The following is a 23,717-nucleotide window of genomic DNA, read 5'->3' on the forward strand; positions in this document are numbered from 1 at the left end:
CTCCACCGCCGGAGCTTTTGCCCCCGCCGTGGCCGGTGTGCTCGGTCTTCCCCTCCGACACATCGTTGTTCTGTACCTCGGAGTGGGCGCTGCTGTAGCCCCCGGAGCGAGGGTCCACTTTAGGGGAGATGATGCGGTGTTTGGCGCTGTTGCATTTGTGGTGCACGCTGCTCCCTGCGCCTACACGAGGACAAACAGAGTAAAAGACGTTGGAGACAAATACTGTTTAAGGAACAAGAGACAAATAGCAGCGATCAGTTGGTGACAGAAAACCTACATAAAACTAGCCTTTGTTTTTACCCTTAGCAAAAAGTAGTTTAAAGTGTACTACAAGTATACTAATTTTATACTAAAACTGAGGCAGTATACTTGGAAGTGTACTTATAAACAATATTTTATATACTTAAATTTTATATACTATAAAAGTATACTGAAGTATACTTGGCTTATACTGAAAAGTATAAAGAATAGTCTATGACTAAGTACATTAATACTTAGACTTACACGTATACTTTAATACTAAAGCTTATACTTGTACTTTAGTATACTTTTTACTTCTTTCTGCCACAAAGTACTAATACTTAGTATATCTTGATCCAAGTACAGAATAAGGTCAAGTCATTGACTTGTGCCAGAGAGGTTCGGCGGATATTTTCACAGACCCCTTGCAATTACACCACGGGCCACTCGGGGTCTGCGGACCCCAGGTTGAGAACCACTGGACTAGAAGTATATACTTAGTACACTAGTAGTATATAGATGAGTGTACTTGTGGTATACTTGAAAGTGTACTTTTGTTAATATTACCTATAAAGTATACTTCTATGAACTTAAAATGTTCCAATTTAGTACATGGTCCATAGTATACTTGCTATACTTATACTTATACTTATACTCAAGCATACTTAATAAAATGAACTTCAAGTATACTACTTTTTTGCTAAGGGTAGTTTACAATGAGGGAGGAATATGGGGAGTTTTGCATGGCTTGTTACTTTAAAAAACAAAAAAGTAAACAAGGCTTATCCAGGGTAATTTGTTTTATAGATTAGTAAAACCATTGCTCTACATTGTTTTTCTGAGTTACAGCCTGGTGAAATTACACAGATTAAAATATTTGATTGACTAGCATGACATTCAAGAACAGCTGGGCTATTTCAGATATGGCCCTGACATGGTTATCAGCAAACAAGACATAACAGAAAAGGCAATAACCCCCTGAAACTCAATTTCAGCGTGAAGCACCTACCAATAAAAAAGCCCTCGACCACCTTGTCTGATCTGCCGTATAACAAACAGTATCTTTATTGAGCCCTTTTTTTTTTTTTTTTGCTTATCTTACAGAATTTTTGAGCCTCCAATCCATCCCTCCCCGCTACTAGCCCTTACCCAGCGTGCCCGTGCAGAGGCAGTTGTGAGTCCGGGGAGGTGGCTTAGTTTGGTGGCTGTCCAGAATCTGTTGCACTAGCTGCTCCACTGAGAAGCCAGAGCTGCTGTTCCCATTGCTGCAAGTCCACTTGATGCCATGAACTGCCGGGAGAGAGGAGGAGACAGAGATGTCAGCCAGCCCAACAGACCACCAGCCACGCCAACCCCCCGCCCCACCCACTGTCCTCTCTGCCTGCCTGCCAGTATAGTGCTGCTGCTGCTGCTCGCTGGAGGACAACTCTCTAGAAGGAGCCCGATGTAAAAAAAACTGTAGAACAATGAAAAAAAAAACGTATATATTTCTTGGTTTGACCTGCTCATGAGAGTGGCAGCATTACCTTTATTTACACCTTCTTAAAGGTACTGTACATTGTGTAGGAATTCCTCCCATCTAGCGTTGCGGTTGTATATCGCAAGCAACTCGTATTTTTAATCGTATTTTTCATGCTGCATTCACGTGAAATTGGGCAGACGGCAGACGGACGACAGCCGCTGCACGTAACGGCATAAACAAGCCTCTATGTAAACAAGTGGTCCGTCAGCACGAGGCAAAACAATACACGTGACAATATGTTGTCATGGCGATGTCGTATTGTTTACCTGACCCACGTTTTACCGGCTTTCTCTGGACTTCTGTGACTAAAATGACATCTGGTTTGTTAGCGACGGCCGTCTGCCCGACTGCAGGTGAATGCAGCATCAGTGTAACTGTGCATTCACACCAAAAGCTTCCAAAGCGTCAAAAACGCTTGAGGGTGCGCTTCAGACAAGACAGCTCCCAAAACGGCAGATATTTTCAGCCGCTTTGGTCGCTCATCACGTGACAGATGTCAAAGTTCGATTGCGCTGGTCATTGGGGAGCCGAAATACAAAAAAAAGGGGAAAAAAAGGCATCCGAAGGACATCTCTATTCTGACAGGTTGCCGCCGAACTGCGTCATAGCTAATTACCCTGAAGTTAACCAAGGCTCAACTTCTCATTTAGTGACGTTTTGGACTCAGTGTCGCCGGCTCTCATTTAAAATGAATTGACTTCCGGCGTTTTGACGCTTTGGAAGCTTTTGATGTGAACGCACAGTAACGCTCCATTCCTCCTCACTGCGTTACCACGGTGACTTTTCACAGACGCCACCTCGACCTGAGCCGACAGCTCCGGTGTCTCCGCTGAGTGTCCGTGGTTTCCTACCGTCACGCTGCCACTGAACGTAAAAACATGGCGACACCACATGGCAGCCAGCACCGAGCTTACCCGCTCCATGTAGATATGAATGATATGAACGGCTAATTCAGAGCTGAAAGGAACACTTCAGTTTGTTGATGGGGGGGGGTTACTCGTTAATGAAAAACAGACTTTTGAACGAAAATAATCGATTTTCGTGAATAGATAACAGGAGAAGTTACACAATGTCCCTTTAACTAACACTCTCTCCACCTACTCCAGTGTGTTTTATTTTCTGTTCTCCGAGTCCAGAGGTGAACAGCCGTCTCACCTCTCTGTGATGTCAAACCTTCCGCCGATTCCCTATTGTGCCTCTTTTACCTCCCATGTGTCAGTGTCTGTTGCTACTCCGTGGCCTCCCCTCTGCGCGCGCTGATGAAGGTGACAGCGAGCTCAATCCCCTCCACCCTCCACCTCACCCCCACCCCCGCCGACCTATGACTGTGTTCTGACAGGGAGAGAGCCTCTGGGGAGGAACGTCACCTCGCTGCTGCCGGATCTGCCGCTGCACCAAAGGGGGAAAAAGGGAGAGGCTCTCTCCTGTAAAGCTCTCACTCCCGCCTCAGTCACACCTCGCTAGCACCTCCTAATACTTTTCTTCGCTCCACTTGCCAACCCGCCACCACTTCTGATGAGACAGATAGTGGTTTTAGTGGCTGTAAGGTGGTGGGAGACACCACTGAGTGCTGCAGTGCTCAGGCTCTCAACCGGGGAAAAAAAAGGTAATATTTCAGAAGTGAAGCATATTTAGACTATCAAACAAAATCAAGCCAGCTTTAATTCAAGTTCCCTACACTTCAGTACCTCCTTTAGTTAAATATTCAAGAGCGAGAGAGAGAGAGAGAGACACGCAAAGAGTGAGCTTTTATAGCATGTATGAAAAATACAGTGAGAATTTTCTTTCCTGCGTGTCTGTTTGCATATGAGATAAAAGGAAATGGAAACAGCGTAAGAGGGCGAGGGTAATGCAGATTAAAGACAGAGCTAGTTAAAGCCAAGTGAAAAAAAAGCTGGGGAACATGATTGCACGACTGTGATAAGGATCTAACTTGAAAGCTTTAAGATACTTTGGCAGATTACAGGCCGGTCACCAGCAGATGTCAGCAGAGCTGCTGTGATCAAGCCAAGATCATATGCTCCAAAGACAACTCACTGTGGGAGGTTATAGAAACACAAACAGAATTCATTTTTGATCTATTATCAAGTTAGATTTATTCATCCGTTAATCTACAGTGGGGGAGAAAAAAAAAGATTAAAAAAAAACAACGATCGGACACCGAATGTGACAGGAAAGTTTCATCTAATGTCGTTATAATTACCGCAGAAATGATTCCGTCTGTCTGGAGACCTCATCAGACGGCTCGGCCTGAGTCACTATTCACCTCCTGACAGTGTGTAATGCAAACAGTACAAATGAGATGATGCTAGTATTACTAACACGAAGATGATGAGGCCATTGGAGCACTAAAAACGCTGTCATGAATCTTCCGTGACCAAACCGGTGGCGAAGCTGCAGGACAGCAGAGCATCCGCTCCACTGATCTGACTCAGGAGGGAAGGGTGGGGGAGGGGTGATGGAGCACACGCGAGGCCTGATATTTAATATTTAACATGAATAAATCTTATTCTTACTGATTTCATATAGATTGGACAGATATGCAAAGAAATAAATCTATTCATTTATGCAAAAACTGTGGAATCCAAGTGATCATCGCAACTTATAATTCTTAAAGGAGAATTCTGGTCATTTTTGACCCCTAAATCATTGTCCTGATGGTAATGTCTTTCCAGGATGTTTCAGAGTTCGGCTGTCTGAGGTGAGTGACTACATGCAAAAACACAAAGTTTATACTGTTTGTACTGTACACTATATGAGTTCAGTGGTGTCTCTAAGGATTCCAGTCATGTACCATAGATATTTGATTGTTTTTTGAGTGTTTGTTGTGGTTGAAAGAATTGCCCCCATAGGTTAGCGTTGTGGCTATCCCTAGCGCCGGGTAGCCATGGTGTAACTCTGGTTTGCCTGCATCAATTTTAGTCGCGTTTTTTGCGACTAGGGGTCAAAAATGACCAGAATTCTCCTTTAAATATAGGGCTATGCATTTGTTGGAGTGCCACAGTGAGAGAGCCCTAATATGACAGCTTACATCCACCATGTAATGCCGTCCCTATTTGTCCAAACAATCTCGTCTCCCCTTCACCCTGATCCCTCATGCCAGCGTTGCCACAGCCCTCCTCATCCAGATGGACATCGCCCCCCGGAGACTCTGGGTTGTTGACGTACAGTTACCACCGTGTCTGCCTGTCGACTTTTCTCATTGAGGGTTATGTTCCAAAGCGGACATGACAGGAGCAGCGCCACTAGGCTTAATCCCAATGGCAGCGGCAGCAGAGGCACCAAACAGTAAACCCGGTCGCATCATCATCCTGATGACTGCATCCTGTCATGAGCAGCATCACATCGCCCCTTAATGACAAATGCAGTTGATCTGTGGGACACACGCGACATCCCATCTGGTCGCCTGCTAGTCTGCACCGCCGGGCACTATATGGGACAGTGGGATACAACAGTTTACAATGATGGCCAGCCCCTGTCTGTCTCTGTCTCGCCTTGGTCTTTTCTTCTGTGGCTCTGACTGTCTGGCCCGGAGACAGGCCTTCTGTCTGTCTGAGTGTTTGTTAAAGCCGCTCATGCACTATCTGTCAGCGGGCTGGGGGCATGGCCGGGGAGAGAGGACTAGCGTGTTTATAGCATTAGACCAAAAGAGTGAATCAAGCCGCGCTGCCTTGTCTATGGAACTGTAGCGTGACTGAGTAGTGATGCCACTCTCTTACCCTCCTTCTCACCCCCTTTGCTTCTTCCCTTCCTCATCAAACACTGCAGGGTGTTAAGGAGGACAAGGTCAGACAAGGCCGTGTTTCACCAGAGCTGCTGCGTGTGAGCATCCGTGCATGTGAAAGTTTCTGTGACGGCGTGCATGCGTGCGGTTTTTTTTTTTTTGGTGGGGGGGGGGGGGAAGAGACAGAATAAGCTCAACCGAGCCATGAAATCCACATTTTTTTTTCCTTTTGTTGTGTTTTGTTGTATCATTAGAGGTGTCAAATGGCTTGTGCGCTGAAATATCGTGACGAGAATAACAAAAAGGGAGATGGAAGAGGGCAATTACGCCGCGAGAAGTTGACATTGTTCTAGAAAAATAACTATTTGACATGAATCCGAAAGAATCAGCTTGTGAAAATGAAACCATCATCGTTACGTAACACACAGCCACACACATATAATATATGAGTCTGTGTCAAACTATGAAGAAAATCTGTTTTCCTTTGAAGAAGCATGGAAGTTCTGCTACAGAAAATGATCCACAGCGCTGCTCATATATAATATTCCTGTGCAGTGCAAACCACATCTACTAATAGATGCAAGTCGTATGGAAAGAGCTTATGTATAATTTAACATAAAATAATGCATGGATAATATAGTATGACTTCATCACAAGTCTTTGGGACAGAGTTATTATCTCACACCGCCACTAGGTGGCAATGTTGCTCCATCGCCGAGCTTGTGTTGACATGCTGGCTGTTCCAAGAAAAAGAGACAGGGATAGAGAGGAGAAGAAAGATAGAAAGCAAAGACGGAAAGAAGCACGAGAGGGATTTTTTTCCCCTCTTTTTTTTTTTTTGGTCTTTATGTAGCCCCCTCATGTAGCCTGGCAGCTAGAAGGCATCTCACACTCTCCCTCTTTGTCCCAACAACTCCCAAAGTTAATGACTTTACGCATTACTGCAAATTGTGCTTGGTTTTTACATTAAGCCACAGACGTAATGAATACAGTAGGCCGTTGTTGCTCAGTTACTGTCCTGAGGTGAGACTTTATGTTAAAATATGTCCTCAAACTGATACTGTAGCAAGCGCAGCAGCAGCTGAAGAGGAGGAGGAGGAGGAGGAAGAGGGTAACAAAATGGCCAAGATCTCAGAGATGATGGTCTGGTCTGCCTTGTCAGTATGCAGCCGGCATGCGTGTGCGCTTGTAAAAGCTGCTGACACGTTCCTCTTTACCTGGCCACATCACCAATAATTGGCCATTGGAATATCAGTCACAGCCCTGCCGGCCGCGGCCAGACACACCCCGAATCACAGTCTGGCTGTTAAAGGTACCTTAACGGCTCTCTGAGAGATTTTCAATGCCCCACAAGCCCCGTTTGGCTATTATCATCATCAGACAAAGCCTGACTTTTTCCAAAACATTGCCTCATCTCTTTGGGCCGGTCTGGAGACTCGTAAAAAAACACATAGTGCATCTCACAGAGCATTAGTAAAGCTGATAACGACAGGGATCAATCCACTGAGGGGGAAGACAGAGAGAGAGAGAGAGAGGGTGGATGGGGGATTTCTGGTGAGTCAAACATTCTTGCTCCCACGCACTAACATGAATCAATAACCCAGCCCGCCGCTTGCCCGCCCTCTCCCTCTCCCTCTGCCTCGACTTCCCCTCACGGGCCGGAGAGAAGGTGCACTCTCAGACCGACCAGACCGGTGCCAGAGGTCTGGTGGTGGAAGAGCTGAACTCTGACCCCGTAACTCACAAGACGGCTCCAGGGAAGAGCTCAGACTCATCTAACACAGTGCGGTGGAAAACACTGGGCCAAGATGCTCCGTGACTGAGGAGCTGAGGGCACTAAGTGTACCAGCTATCAGCTAATAGGACCGGACATTAAGATCCTCAGACCAAAACAACAGCCACTATGTTTCATCTTTGTTTGTTTTTTAATGCATCAGACATGTAAAACTATTAAAACCACTAGAGAAAGGAGACAGCAACTGTTTATATTAAAGGCTATGAATAAACAATTGAACCCGGATGATGTGAGTGCTGCACGCCACGGTTCTGAATGGGATTATGCTCAGATAGATACTCACACATGGGCTTGAGCTGGCCGATCAGCTCCTCCTTGGTCCACTTGGCCCACTCCTTCTTGTCCGTGTTGATGGAGCACAGGATCGGACCGCATGGTTTCCCACAATCCTCAATGGCTGGAACATTCAAATAGTGGACGAGCACAATGTCAGGGTTCTGAGGGAGGAGAGGAGAGGGGAGGAAGAGACGAGAGGGAAGGGAGAGGGAGTTAGACAAGATGTTACACCACTACACAGTCTCGGATAGATAGCGAGCAGAGTTTCTTGAATATACGATTTCTGGGTGTGATTGTTGATCATAAAATCAGCTGGAAACCACGTATTAATCATGTCAAAGATTTTTGGGGAAATCAAGACACTTTCGGGACTATAAATCACTAAATTCTCTGTATAATGCACTCATACTTCCATATCTGAGCTACAGTGTGGAGATACGGGGTAATACCTACAAACCTACAGCCGTTATGCACATTACAAAAAAGAGCAATAAGAATCAATGTCAATAACACTGGATATCTTGAGCACACAATCGCATTATTCATAAAAGCACACATTCTGAAATTCACCGATCTGGTTAAACACAAGACTGCACAAATCATGGACAAAGCAAGATATAACCTTCTTCAGGGTGAGGTACAAAATATGTTCATGGAAAGGCAGGGTGGGTATAATCTGAGATGGGAACTGAATTTTAAGAGAGTTAATGTCAGAACAACTCTGACAAGTATGTGCATATCAGTCTGTGGGGTGCAATCGTGGAATGGTCTGGAGAATGAGCTCAAAAATAGCACAAACATAAAACTGTTTAAAAAATTATATAAAAACATGTTTCTAAAAATATATGAGAATGAGGAAAAGTAGGTTGGAATATCATCTTGACTATAGGTGATGATGAAACTGAGTGAGTCTGTGACTGCATCTTCTTGTATTCTGTTTATCTGGTCTTATTGATTATGGAATGATGATAAAGTAGTGATAAAGGGGTGGGAACTGAAAAGCTCGGCTTCCTCCTGCTCCTTTTCGAGCATTCTTTGTTTATTGACTTAAATACTTGTTTGGGACTTGTTCTTTAGGACACTATAATGTGTTACTTATTTTATATGACACTTTTTTTCCCTCTTTCTTTATCTTTTTTAATATGTTCGAACAATAGCTGAGTGGCGGTGACACTTGGATACTGTGGCTCAGCTGTGAGGGCTTTTATGTGGAACATGCCAGCTGGTTGGAGAGAAGTAAAAATGTTGCTGGAGTGTAAGTGCCCCCCCCACAAACACACAAACACACACACATTTACTGAACCCAGGAATAGAGGAGGAAACGCTCGACCAGGGAGCAGAACAAATCTAGGATCAGAAATCTGCAATAATCTGACTCATTACGTGACTATCTGTATCTCCACAACGTGTGTGCGCTCGGATGGGGTGTGTGTTTGTATGTGTATACGTGTGATAATTACAATGTGTGCTCATGTAACACACTTATGGCATTTTGTCAAGTCCTCCCACATGGTGAGCTGATGCCCTCAATTAACTCTGCCTGTATTTACCAAGTCAAATCTCAACAATTTGCTGCCTGCAAATTGTTACTGGGTTACCTCTGCAAATTCCCTAAATTGACAGCTTATGGATAATAGGTGGCGTTTAAAAGGAATGTCGGTTTTGCCGGCGTGAACGACACATCAATTCGCTTCTGTAATCATGAAAAGCTTTGATTACGAAGCATGGCGCAAAAAAAATAAACTCACACAAGGAATGTTCCCGTTTTTCAGTCCTTATCGCTCCCAATTTATCATAAACATCCAAACCAGACACACAATATACACACAATATACAGCACAACATCCCCACAGTGACACATAGGATACAAGTTAAAGCTGCACTGATGATTACAACAGACCTGGAGGCAGGTATGGGTGTAAGAGCACGGTGTATATGGAAGAAGAGAGATTGTAAACAGATGTATGAATATAAAGCACAAACACAAACCCACACACGCACGCACGAGCACACACACATGCACGGACTCGCAGCTAAACAAGACGCAGGAATCGACAAACCAACAAAGACTTTGATAGAGAAAAATGCCGTGACAACATGTGTGTGTGACTGCAGTTTGAAGCTTCATCAGTACTAAGTGGCAGATAAATCAAGGCGCTGCTACTGTAGGTCTGCGCTCCCTCTCAGTGTGTACCATTAATCTGGGGGGAACACAACCCCCCCACTCCCCTCCTCTCCTCCTCTCTCCTTCTCCTTCTTTCTTTTCATCAGACAGGGGTGTGGTTGGCCGGCTGAGGAGAGGGGGGGGTCAAAACACATCCACATAAACAATTACTTCTATGAAATAAAACGTCCCGACTGCGACCAGCAGCATGTGTGATGTGTCTCGGTGCAGCATCAGCGGTGGCGGTGGAGCAGGAAGCAGGAAGGAGGCGTGATGATGTAGAGCAGAGTCTCAGTCAGAGCCGTTGTATTGTAGGGGAGAAAGGTGATGATGATAATTCTTGGGGCCCAGCAGCGCCCAGTAGGGCCCACACAAAAACCCAGTAGTCTAATCTTTGTATGACTGAATATGTATAACTGCATATGACCCTGACTAATACTCATGTAACGCTGCATTAGCATCAAAACAAAGTAAATAAGTAAGGGATAATGTATAGTTCGGAGGAGAAATAAACCCCAACAGGTTGTTTCATACAACCTTAAGGGGTTTATTTCTCCATAACAACCGACCAACTATACATTATCCCGCTTATTACACGGTTTACGAGTGAAATAATTCATTTGAAACATAATGTTTTTTTGTTTTTTTTAAGTATACTTTTAGGCTTTTCATGCCTTTATTTGATAGGACAGTTGAGAGAGACAGGAAATGGGGAGGCAGAGAGAGGGGGAATGACACGCAGAATAGGGCCGCTCGACGTGGGATTCGGTTTTCAAGGAGCCTTCGCTCTCCCTGTAACAAGTTACAAGTCGTTTATCGAACAAATTAGTCCAAAGCTGTTTAATGACGGTAAAAATGAAACATAAGGTAAATATCCTGCATGGTTTCTCTTTTCTGTGCTGCGCTGATCAGAGCGGCGTCCCTAGCAACGGTCTGTTATACTTGACGACGGTCATTATACAGAAATAATGGACCGTAGGCCGCAGCAATGGACCAATCAGAGAGCAACATTCAATAGAGCCGTGTAATAAAAAATTATAATACATGCGTAGTCTAAGAAAGAAAGGGGAAAAGTCAGGGGCCCACTTTAGTATTCTTTCAGTGGGCCCAGAGTTCCTAGCAGCGGCCCTGGTCTCAGGAGGAAACTTCCACCAGGAGCTGGAGCTGCTGGACATTGCACCGTGTTATCTCACTGCTCTCCTTGTCCCCTGTCATTGGTATGGACACTGGGTGACGACTGCTGCACTGTGTGGATGGAGATGGCACAGGGAGAGGTGTGTGTGTGTGTGTGTGTGTGTGTGTGTGTGTGTGTGTGTGTGTGTGTGTGTGATGCACCCAGATGGCTCCACCAGCTGTGTCAATAGCTAAGAGATGCCCTCAATCTTTACTAGGAAGGAGAGCGGCGAACGTTTCAGACGGCTCCATTCAATTATGAGCGTACATGGATGTATAGTGTTGTGATGTGTAGTGTACGCACACACATATACACACACACACACACGCACATGCACAAACAGACTGAGCATGGATGGACACACTCATTAGCATACCGCAACAGACACCTAACTGTACATACGCCACCGCAAGACACACAAAGGTTAGCTGAACACAATCACACATGTGGTTACAAACAGTCCAACACCCACACACGCCCAGCTGTTTCCTCCCTCCCTCCTCACACCGACTGAAGCTACACAAACACGCACAACGCACACAAAGACGCTGGGAGCATGTGGCGGCCTCGCAGCTCATCCAAAACACAAGTAAATCTGTGTCTCTGTGTCTTTCCTATGAGGAATCTGCTATCTGTTGTAAAAAACAGAGGAAGGCAGAGGCATAGTATATATATGGCGTCTGGAATAGGGAAGTCACAATTATAGATTTTCTTGGTACGATTATTGTCAGAGAAATAATCACGGTATTACGATTATCACGATTATTATGCATTAATTGATTTCCCAACACTATGTATGTGTAAAATCATCATCATCAATATAGTCTAAATAATTATGGAGCTAATTATTTACACAAAATATTTTAAGTATCTATTAATAAAGGACCAATTACTGTATATTCCCCAGGGGAATTAATTGCCATCTTTACCAAGTGTTTAAAGGTACATTGTGTAGGAATTACTCCCATCTAGTGTTGCGGTTGTATATCGCAAGCAACTCAATCGTATTTTTCATGCTGCATTCACTTGAAATTGGGCAGACGGCAGATGCATGTAACGGCATAAACAAGCCCCTATGTAAACAAGTGGTCCGTCAGCACGAGGCAAAACATTACACATGACAATATGTTGTCATGGCGATGTGGTATTGTTTACCTGACCCACGTTTTACTGGCTTTCTCTCGACCTCTGTGACTAAAATGACACCTGTTTGTTACCGACGGCTGTCTGCCCGACTGCAGGTGAATGCAGCATCAGTGTAATGCTCCATTCCTCCTCACTGCGTTACCGCGGTGACTTTTCACAGACGCCACCTCGACCTGAGCCGACAGCTCCGGTGTCTCCGCTGAGTTTCCGTGGTTTCCTACCGTCACGCTGCCACTGAACGTAAAAACATGGCGACACCACATGGCAGCCAGCACCGAGCTTACCCGCTCCATGTAGATATGAATGATATGAACGGCTAATTCAGAGCTTCGTGAATAGATAACAGGAGAAGTTACACAATGTCCCTTTGAGTTTATTTTAATCTTTTTTGTTGTTGTTTTTTTTAATTACAAATGACATGCAAACTTTGAAATTCCTACAGATTCAATGTTACATTAGGTAACTGGACCAGTATCTGTGCATTTACCTTTACTTTGGCGCACATGATGGTTCCGACATAATCTTTTTTGGAAAGTGAGGTATTTAGGAATCTTTGCGATAAATTCATTGTGGCGTTTAATACCGCGATTAATTGTGAAAGCAAGTAATCGTGACATCCCTATAGTCTGGAATTTTCTCTGCTCCTTCCTCTTCCTCTCTCGTCGTCTCACTTTACAGCGTGTTTAACAGTTTTCTCCCCAACTCCGGCCCTGTACCTCCACTTTGAGAAGGAAACAACACAATGAAAATGTAAAGCGTCACATAAATCTATCAGGATGGTAATTTAATTTAATTTCCTGCTGGCTGCTTTCTTTTTTCCACGGTGTAATATCAGGAGTTGGTTCTCTAGGAGCAGGTGAAAAAAAGGAAAAAAAAGAGAAAAAAAAAAGGCTGAGGGGGAACTTTTTGCCTGGATACTATTTTCCGGAGAAAATGAGGTCTCATTAACTTATTGATTAATTGTGTAATGTAGTCTTTTGGTTGTTTTTTCGCTCGTTCCCCGTGCGGGTCTCAGGGCAGCTCTCCAAGCTCACTTCCGCAGTGGAGGAGAAGAAGAAGGGGGGGTGGGATACAGTTGCAGCCGGAGCCTGTGGTGATGAGGTGTGTGGATGAGGATGGGAAGCCGTTTTGTTTCTCTATGAATATGCGTTTGTATGATAATATATGTGTGCATCATGCGAACTGCAGACTATAAATACATACATGTCAGCATGTTGTTGTTGTTGTTGTTGTTGTTGTTGTTGTTGTTGTGAGCTCGCGCGGCCTTTTAAGAGCACGATGATGATGATCACGTAAAATGCGTAAAAATGTAGCACGTCGTCTATACTCTCCAGCCAGCGTTTTGATGTTGCTGTGTTGTTGTGTTAATGTTTACTGCGCCTCCTCCCTAGAACAGATGGATAGATGTTGAGCTAATTACTAGCGGAGTCTTGGGGAGTCAGCCATGGGGGCGGAAGGCCTGCTGAGTGGGTGGTGGAGCGCCTTCCTGCCCCTCCCTCACAGACGCACACACACACACACAAACACATCAGCGCACAAAGCTTGTAAAAAAAAAACAAAAAAAAACTGAACTAATACACAGTGCAGGAGACACGCATGAGAAAGTTGGCGTGCCAAAACTCAACACACACACACACACACACACACACACACACACGCATGCATGCATACGTGATATCCAAGACATCGCCATCGCAACCGGAGGATAAAGGTGCTGTTGTAGCCAGGCAACAGGTTTCTCTGGCACCCACGCACTTAGAGGCAGCCAGTGCTCCTACGATCTCTCAGTGACTGCCTACCTCGTCCTGGAGTCATACACCCTGTTCTACTCCACAAGACAAGAGGGAGGGAGAGAGAGAGAGAGAGAGAGAGAGAGAGAGAGAGAGAGAGTCGCTAATGGAGCTGAAGACACACAAGGAGTTGGATGTCGGCGGAGACAGATACAATGACCTTCTATTCTGTAGCTGAATGTGAAGCGGCCGCCGATGTGTATGTTCAAGCTCTACAGCCGAAGATGTAACTAACTGACTGAGGCTTGAGCACACACACATACACACACACACACACACACACACACACATAGAGACACACACACACACACAGACACAGACACACACATATTGGTGGAATCTGCGGTATGAGTGGTCCAGTAATGTGTCCGCTGTCTTGTTAAGTCTCCGTGACCTCTGCCTTTCTCTCTCTCCCCAACACCTCCATGTAGCTGCTTCGGTGACAAAACCTCCTTTAAAAAAAAAAAAAAAAAAAATACAGCCGGTCCAAAAGCAGGAGCGGCTGTCTCACCGTCCTGTTTAAAACCTGGAGTGGTGGTGGTGGTGGTGGTGGTGTGGGGGGGGGGTCAACTGACAGTCGTTACGGTGGCACAGATGCCCACGTTGACGACTTAAACGTCACGTTTTCTGGCCTCCTGGACGCCGACGTGCTGTATAACAATCACACATCAAGGTGTCAAACTTTTACAGGAGCAAAACTTAACAAGGGGGGTCTCCGTAATGACAAACACAGTGGGATCCCTGTTTAAAACCCTCCTGTTGTCCTTCTGGGTCAAGGAAAAATGGCGAACGGAAAGAAGGAAGGAAGGAAGGACAAAGGGAAAGATGGGAGGAAAGAAGGAAGGGAAAGAGGAGGGGAAGGTAGAAGGAGAGAGGGAACAGATTGGGTCAATCGGGTCAAAAAGGAAGGAAGAAGTAAGAACGAAGGGACAGAGGGAAGGGAAGAAGGAAGGAAGGAAGGGAAAAAAGAAGAAAAGAAAGATGGAGGGAGGGAACAGATTCGTTTAAGGAAGGAAGAAGGGAAGGAAGGAAGGAAAGTAAGAATTAAGTGGAAAATGATTATGGAAAGAAGGAAGGAAAGAAAGATAGAGGGAGGAAACAGATTAGGTCAATTGGATCAAAGGAGGAAGGAAGAGAAGGATGCAAGGAAGGAAGGAAGGAAAGAAGGAAGGGGGAAATGATTGTGGAAAGAAGGAAGGGAAAAAGGAAGGAAAGAAAGATAGAGGGAGGATACAGATCAGGTCAATTGGATCGAAGGAGGAAGGAAGAAAGGAAAGAAGGAAGGGAAAAATGTGGGGAAGGTGGAAGGAGAGAGAGAACAGATTGGGTCAATCGGGTCAAAAAGGAAGGAAAAAGTAAGAACGAAGGGACAGAAGGAAGAAGGGAGAAAAGAAGAAAAGAAAGATGGAGGGAACAGATTCAAGGAAGGAAGAAGGGAAGGAAGGTGGGAAGGAAGGAAAGAAAGATGGAGCGAGGAAACAGATCAGGTCAATACAATCAAAGGAGGAAGGAAGGAAGGAAGGAAGGAAGGAAGGAAGGAAGGAAGGAAGGAAGGAAGGAAGGAAGGAAGGGAACAGATTGGGTCAATTTGACCCAGAAGGACAACAGGAGGGTATTTAAAGAAGCTGGAGAGAGAACAACAGACAGAGAGAAAGAGTTTCAGATGGAGATACTATGTGGAGAGACAGAGAGGAGGCAGAGACAGTTAGAAGAATGAGAGGAGCAGCTCTCGTGTTGTCAGGCAGCCGCTCTGCTCTGCTCGGCTCTGCTCTGCTCCGTGGTTGTACTCCAACATAGTAGGGCCTCGCTTTCACAACCCGTGCACAAGTGCGATAAGAACACCATTAACATGAAAGGATCTTAATTGAGAGGGGATGCTTCATGGAACGTGGATGAGCCGAGGAGTGCGGTGGGGAAACCTTGTTTCTCTCTGATAAAATAACCCCCACCGAGGAATAGGGACGGGAAAGGGAAGGGGGGGGGGGCTTCAAAGTCTGTCACAGGTAGATGGGAAAAGCCCCTCCATCTCCATCTCCCTCCTCCTCCTCCTCTTCCTCATCTTCCACTTTTACTCCGAGGAAGGAATTGGGAGGAAAATAAGCAGAGGAGGAAAGGAAGGAGACAGCTCTTCATGGGAGAATTGCACGAGCTCGCTACAGGGATATCCATTTCAATACAAAACATCATGAAAGCAGGAGCAGTCAATTGTTTTGTCACAAACATTCAGCATCAAGGCGTAAATACAGAGGGGAGGCGCGTGTGTTGGTATGTTTGTGTTTGTGGATCTATCTGTGCCTTTGTATATTTGCGTCTGCCTACATTAAATTATAAATAGCGTGTGAATGAGCGTCTAGAGGCAGATTCCTGTACGTCGCTTGGCGTCCGTACCATCAGTGTGCATGCAGAATGAGCCCAATGAGCTGTGAGTGTGAGACTGAGTGCATCTGCTATTGTTAACTGCATATTCATGCTATGTGTGTGCGTGCAACGCATATTAGACTTTGTGGTGTGCATCTTTCCTCAGACTGTCTGTGCATCTGGAACATCTGTATGTGTGCGTGTGAATGTGTGTGTTTTGTTCCCTCCTTCCATCTTTCTTTCCTTCCTTTTTACCTTCCTTCTTTCCACAATGCAATCATTTCCCCTTTCCTTCTTTCCCTTCGTCCTTCTCTTCCTTCCTCCTTTGATCCAATTGACCAGATCTGTTTCCTCCCTCTATCTTTCTTTCCTTCCTCTTCCTTCCTTCCTTCTGTCCCTTCTTTCTTACTTCTTCCTTCCTTTTTGACCCGATTGACCCAATCTGTTCCCTCTCTCCTTCTACCTTCCCCTCCTTTTCCCTTCCTTCTTTCCTTCCTTCCTTTCGTCCTTCGTCTTCCTTCCTCCTTTGATCCAATTGACCTGATCTGTTCCCTCCCTCCATCTTTCTTTCCTTCCTTTTTCCCTTCCTTCTTTCCACAATTATTTCCCCCTTCCTTCCTTCCCTTCGTCCTTCTCTTCCTTCCTCCTTTGATCCAATTGACCTGATCTGTTTCCTCCCTCTATCTTTCTTTCCTTCCTTTTCCCCTTCCTTCTTTCCACAATCATTTTCCACTTATGTCCTTCCTTCCTTCCCTTCTTCCTTCCTTGAACAAATCTATTCCCTCCCTCCATCTTTCTTTTCATCTTTTTTCCCTTCCTTCTTTCCTTCCTTCCTTCATCCTTCTCTTCCTTCCTCTTTCGATCCAATTGACCTGATCTGTTTCCTCCCTCCATCTTTCTTTCCTTCCTTCTTTGCACAATCATTAATTCCTTCCTTCCTTCCTTCCTTCCTTGAACAAATCTGTTCCCTCCCTCCATCTTTCTTTTCTTCTTTTTTCCCTTCTTTCCTTCCTTCTTTCCGTCTGTGCATCTGAAACATCTGTATGTATGTGTGTGTGTGTGTGTGTGTGTGTGTGTGTGAATGGCTACGAGGCGCTGCATGCTCCTGCTCCTGCTCCTGCTCCTGCTCCCTGGGCTGCGGGGGCAGTTGCCCTGGCAGTGGCATGGTGATGGATGGCATGGGGTGCCAGTCATTAGGCAGCCTCCTGGCCTCTGGCACTGAGGTTGCACTCTTAAACACCGCCGCCCCCCCACCCAACTCGCCCCTCCCCCTCCTCCCCCTCTCACCCCCCCACCGCCGCCGCCGCCTGTCCCCAAACACCACTGCTCATTTCAAGGTCAGCTGCCTCTGTGGTGCTGTAAGTTCACCTCCACAAGGCACAAGACTTCTTCTTCCCTCTTTTGTTTTGGAGCCTTTATCGCTCGCTGCCAACGGGTGTGTTTTTTTTTTTTGAATGTGGGGGTGGCTGGCTGCTGCTTTGCCTCGTGCAGACACACAGAGGTGCGCACACACACACACACACACACACACACACACACATACACACACACCGAAGTAAACAAAACTCTACGTCAAACCTGCCCAAAAAACGCAGCAAACAGCCTGAAGCTCTCGTCTAGGTAGCAGAGTAATCCCCTATCTGAACCTGCACCCCCACTCTCCCTCTCTCTCTCCAGGTTCCTCTATGACAAACTCTTTGTTTAAATGTTCCCAGTTTAGAATACAGACATCCTAATTGGGGGTGTCTGGAGTCAACGCTCAACTTAACTGCTACACTTCACCCTCTGCTGCACCCGGCTCTCCACCACCAAACTACCGACGGCTCGGCTGCCGAGTGCCAAGCTAAAACGATTCCTGGGGTGGGATGGTGGTGGTGGTGGTGGTACCGATCCAGGAGTCGGAGGGTGGGAGTCGGTTTCTTAACATGAATTGTCTAAACTGCCTCTGTCCAAGGTCTGTCTGAGCAGAGGCTTAGCGGGAGATACAGATTCAGGGGAAGACTCCTACTGCATCTCTTTACCTCCGCTACCTACCGTTAGTGTACCGGCTGGGAGATATGAAAGGCAGAACTTGGAACTTTTGAGGAACAGGAAGAGGCCAGCATGTTTGAGCGTGTTTCAGAGGAAGCCAGGGGCTGAGGCCTGTGATGTTTAATTCAGTAGCACATAATCACTCCGATGGAGTTGAGAGCGGGGCTTTAAATAACTCAGCTTAGAGGGGCAGAACTGCTTCACTCTGGGTGGGGGAATGCAAGTGTGTGTGTGTGTGTGTGTGTGTGTGTGTGTGTGTGTGTGCACGCACGCACATGTCTGTGCACTTGTGTGTGTAATTGTGCAGATATGTGAGCGCATCCCACATTGCTACATGTTTGTGAGTGAGCGAGTGAGTATGCAAGAGAGTGCTCCTCTATTTTTGTGTGTGGCTCCTCCCTGCTTTGAAATATTTTATTTGTGCAGTGCACCACAGTAAAAAAAAAAAAGGTGGAGTGTGTTTGTTGCTGTGCCAAGCGTCTGCATGCATTACAATAAAAGTGCAAAAGGCCAGTATTCAGAGCCTGAATATGGAGGAGTATTCTGGATGCCAAGCAGGCAGGCAGGCAGTAAGTCAGGCGGTAAGCCGGGCAGTGAGGCATTGAAACCCCTTTAGCTGCCACAACTCAACTCACAGTTTACAGCCCACTTATTCTTCCTAAAGCCCTTACAGAGCACACACTACCCTCTCCATTAGTTGTGGTGGTCCCAAGTGAGAGGCCACGCTGCCCAGGGGCAAGCAGGAGAAAGGGCCATCAGGAGCCCATCCGGCCGCCATAATGGCCTTGGCTCAGCCCATGGCACTGATCCTAATATTCAGTGGCCATCCAGGTGACACTGAGTCACACTGGAATAAAAGGGAAAGAGGGGAAAAGGAAGTTACTGAGCCTTTCTCTCTCCGATGCGGGGAGGATTTAACCGTGTGCTCTCTTTCTCTTTCTCTCTTCATGGTTCTTTTCTTTCTGTTTCCGCCTCACAATACCTCTCAACCTCTGGCTTGTACGAGTCTTTTCCCCTCGCTTGCTCTGTCTCATTTTCATCTCTTTCTCTTAGGACATAGTGCAATTCATTTGGAGGCGGAAAACACTGCTAATGCCATCTCTCTCTCTCTCTCTGTCTGTCTCTCTCTGTGCTCTCGCTTCCCTTTCATACCAGTGTTGAGTCTGATTTGTTTGTGTGCGTCGTCTTTTCTCCCCGTGCCAGTCGACAAGGCGGGCTATTTATGTGCCTCTGCCCATGTCTGTGAGCGAATCAGGACTTCATAGGAGCAGCAGCCAAGGGAAAGAGAGAGAGAGAGAGAGAGAGAGAGATGTGCTGGTGCATTTCTAAACAGGGAGTCACATGGAGGACTGATGTGTGTCCAGCAGCAAGACAGACAGTCCAACCTGGACACTATATATCTGCCTCTGCAACGGCCCGCTGAACAATAATAGATAACACCGGTTGTCAGCATCAACAACAACAACAACAACTCCTCCTTTGTTTCAGAAACTTCATATTCTAAACATTTATAATCTAAATCAAGGTCTTAAAGCAGAAGTAAGTGGAATATTTGCGTTAATATAAGTCTTAAATAGTTATATCTTCCGACAGCAATCACTTATATAGAGTGTTTGGTCTGAAACACGGGTCTGTCAGTCACTCTGCTCTGCTGTAAGCCGAGGAGAAAACTTTCCTTGTATCCTACAAGCTTTATCCCATGAGGAGAGAGAACGGCATAAAGGGGCGGTCCTCTCTGTGTGTGCAGCCAAGGGATGCGCGTGAATGTGGTGACGTAGGGACGAGGGCGGGGACTGCTAACTCCATCTGCTGACAGGAAGTTAGCCAAAACCACCGGGTCGCTTACTTCTGCTTTAAAGGAGGAAAGCATTCCTGCTCACCTCAAAGACTATTTCACTACAAACTCTCAGGTCCATACTCATGCAACCTGTCGAGCGTTAGAGCTGCATCCTCCAAAATGTGTTACAACCAGGGGCCAATATACATAAAATACGGTACAGTGAAGTCAAACTATGGAATACATATTCCCACTTAGCAAAAAAATGCTCATCTGTACAAGGTTATAAAGGATTGTTGTTTTGTAAATGGAACTGCTCTGGCATAAATAATAATGGATGTACTGACATGACACATATTTTATCCTCTTGTGTAATCCCCTTGAAATTATTTCTTGTTTGTTTTATTTGGTTTGTTCTTTAGTCGTTGTTTTTTGTTTTGTTTCTTTCTTAATTTTTAAATTGTACTCGAGTGTTATTCATATATTTCTATCATCTATATACTGTATTTCTGATTGCTCATTTGTATATTTTGTTTTCTTTAGTGTGATATTATAATTTCTTGTTAGCTATAGGTGGAGGCACCTGATAAGCTCCTTGAGTTTTCGCCTCTTGATGCACTTTAAATTGTTAAATTGTTACTTTTACTTGTGTAATTTTTAATTGTGCAAATAAATAAAATCTAAAAATCTAAACAACAACAACAACTGTTGACACTGCAGAGAACAGACCCCGGTCAAGCGCAATCTGACACAAAACGCACACATATGTAGATCTGCAACCCACAGCAGACACACACACATCAAGAGATCGACTTCCACACAACACAGTGACGACAGCAGTGGACAACACAGGAGCGCTGAGGCTGTGTGCTCTGTCAAACATGGTGAGGGGCTCATTATTATTACTATGGGCTGGATACTGGAGCAGCCCCAGAGCTCAGCTTGGCAAGACCTCTCTCTGGAGACGCACACACACACACACACACACACACACACACACACAGCTACACACATGCATGCATACACACCATACAAATGGGTAATCAAACGTCTGCCCCTGGGAAGAAAAAAAGAAAAAAAAACGCTCAAATGGTTTCCTAGCAACCAGTGGTGTGTATTGGGTCCACATGAAAAATGAAAAATCAAGACAGTGTGTGAGCGTGCCGCCACGTGTGCGTGTATGTGTACGTGTGTGTGTGTGTGTGAGAGAGAGAGGTTCAGATAAACAGAGCATATTAGAGAGAGATGGAGGGGTGAAGTGCGGAGCGGCCAGAGATAAGAAGTTGTGAATGGGATGTGAAAAAAGGTAATGAATAGAGGAGGAAGAGAAGAGAAGAGAAGAGGCGGGATCAGAAGTCTGCCAATCTGATCGACGAAAAAAAAAAAAAAAAAAGCATTTCCCCAGCCGCTCTGCAGGGGCAGTGTTGGCTGCGAGTTGAGCAGGTCTGCAGACAGCTGAGGTCATGGGAACGTGTTGTCAAATCACAGCTCAGAGAGGAAGAGAGACAGAGAGAGAGAGGGAGAGGGAGAGGGAGAGCATCATGGGAATAAATCAGTATCTTACACACTGTTACAAATACGCGGCAGCGCTGCAGGGCGAGGGGATTATGCAAGACGCAAAAAAGCATAGGCTTTGGAAAATGGCCTGAAACGCAGCGGTGCATATCATACCGGGTTCAAATGCAAATCAAAGTAAAGGGGTTGCTCTGTCTGTAGCAAAGTCACACAATCAGGTGAAAGTAGTGGCTTGTAAAAAAAAAAAAAAAAAAAATGGCTGCGGAGCCCTGTACAAAGAGGCGTAGCTGAGTCTCTGGGGCTCTGAAGAGTTTTTTGATCATTTCTGAATATTATAACCAAAACACAGCGAGTCCCCTTTAAAAAAAAGAGAGAAATAAAAAAAAACATTTGACAAAAAGTTACATTTTATTTGTTTATCTGTGTGCAAGCGTGTGAAATGTGAGGAGCAAACGGGCGTGTAATAGTGTGAATGTGTGCTTCCATAAGATACGTGTGTGTGTGTTTGCTACTTGTGTCTGTAAAATTGTGTGCGTGAGGTTAGTGAGGAAGCATAGCCTACTATCTCCATCCAGCAGCTGCCACAAAGAGGCTTCCCAAAAAAACAAGCACGCGGGGCCGTGACAGAGACAGAGCGACCACAGCCTTCTGGTGGTGTAATAGGAAATTAATTGAGACCATCAATATGGTATTAATCATTAAAGCACAGGTGCTGAGGTGGCACTTTGCTGACTGCTCCACTGTTGGCAGCACTCGCACTCGCACTCACTCTCACACACACACACACACACACACAAAGTAAAAGTTTGACCTGCTGTTTTGCAAAAAAAAAAAAAAGGAAAGGAGACAAAGGAGAAATGAGGAAAAGGAAAGCGTGCATCCTCCATTTAGACACACACATAGGCTACACAGTGAGTGGAGACGCAGTCACCCAAGGTCATTCCACCTTTGCCGTGAGAAGTGTGTCGAGTGCTCACCCCCCCCTCTGATAATGACTAGATAGTGAGACAGAAATTGAATAGAATGAATCGCCTTGTTGTTTACAACTACTTCCGGGTAGAAAACCAGCATGAGAACGAGAGTTTCGCTATATCTATCATTTTTCATGTCACTATACCACCGTTTAGACTAATCTGATGTTTGTAAAGTTTATAAAACCAATTGGACAAACATTACTATTTATGTGTGCACGTTTTTGTAATCAGTCATTGTTATCATAGATTAGCCGGGTTAACGGTTAGCTACCTGTTTAACTTTAATAACTCAGTGACTCAATAAACGGTCCATGAAAAAATATTTTCTCCAGCGGATATCTGAGTTACAACATGACTGAGCTAACTGGAGTAGTTTCATGTCGTGTCCGACAACGGGAGGGTTTTAACAGCTGACGTCCTGATGTTAGCTTAGCTACCGCCATTAGCTTAGCTACCACCGTTAGCTTACCGCCGTTAGCTGTCCCTGTCAGCTGAGCCACTAGACACTTTCTAGACACTGTGATTCCCCCAAACTGAATAAATAAATACCACACATAGCAACACAAAGTACACAGAAATAGTAATGTTCCTTCAATCATTTCAGATTTGTCTAAACGGTGATAGGGCGTGAAAAATATAATATATAAACTCTCGTTCGTTACTACTGTTCTCATTCAAATTACGTGCTGGTTTTCTACCCGGAAGTAGTTGTAAACAACAAGGCGATTCGGTCTATACATGGAAAGTTTCCACCTTTGAAAATTCCCGGAATTTTGCAACCCTAGTGGAGACGAAGTCACCCAAGGTCATTCTACCTTTGCCATGAGAAGTGTGTGTCGAGTGCTTACCCCCCCTCTGTTTGTGACTAAATAGTGAGACAGAAATTGAATAAGACCTGGTGTTTTTTTTTGAAAGATGTTCGAATCAGAACATGTCAGGTAAATTTGGGGAAAATATTCATCAACTCCCCCTTGGAAGCAATGTTTCTTATAACACCTAATCCTTGGCGAGGCAATGCGCGGCGAGGACAGGAGGAGTGTCGGTGTTAATCAGCCAGAGGTGAGCCAAATTGCAGCAACTACATTAAGCCGTTAAGCACACCGCGTCTCCAAATTGTTGAAGGTGTCTCACTGAGATGAATGCTCCTTCTTATGAATAATACATCACACGCCGGCGTACACGCAGACAAAAACCAGACGCATCCTTCAAATATGTGCACACGAACACAGAC

At 45.3% G+C, this 23,717-nt stretch overlaps 1 protein-coding gene across 5 annotated transcripts in view; it reads right to left on the minus strand.

Annotated features, from left to right (window-relative positions):
- Positions 1-23,717, minus strand: part of camta1a (calmodulin binding transcription activator 1a) — a 372,700-nt gene that overhangs the window by 37,308 nt on the left and 311,675 nt on the right. For all 5 annotated transcript variants that reach the window (XM_085782880.1, XM_085782882.1, XM_085782881.1 and 2 more), the window contains exons 7-9: positions 7,565-7,718; positions 1,390-1,530; positions 7-180 (exon numbers count right to left, since the gene is read on the minus strand). In XM_085782880.1, the coding sequence (XP_085639006.1) occupies positions 7-180; positions 1,390-1,530; positions 7,565-7,718 (469 nt within the window). The remainder of the gene's footprint in view (positions 1-6; positions 181-1,389; positions 1,531-7,564; positions 7,719-23,717) is intronic.

Source organism: Trachurus japonicus, chromosome 7 (assembly GCF_045865225.1).
Source record: "Trachurus japonicus isolate A0001 chromosome 7, Traja_1.0".
Classification (NCBI taxonomy): domain Eukaryota; kingdom Metazoa; phylum Chordata; class Actinopteri; order Carangiformes; family Carangidae; genus Trachurus; species Trachurus japonicus.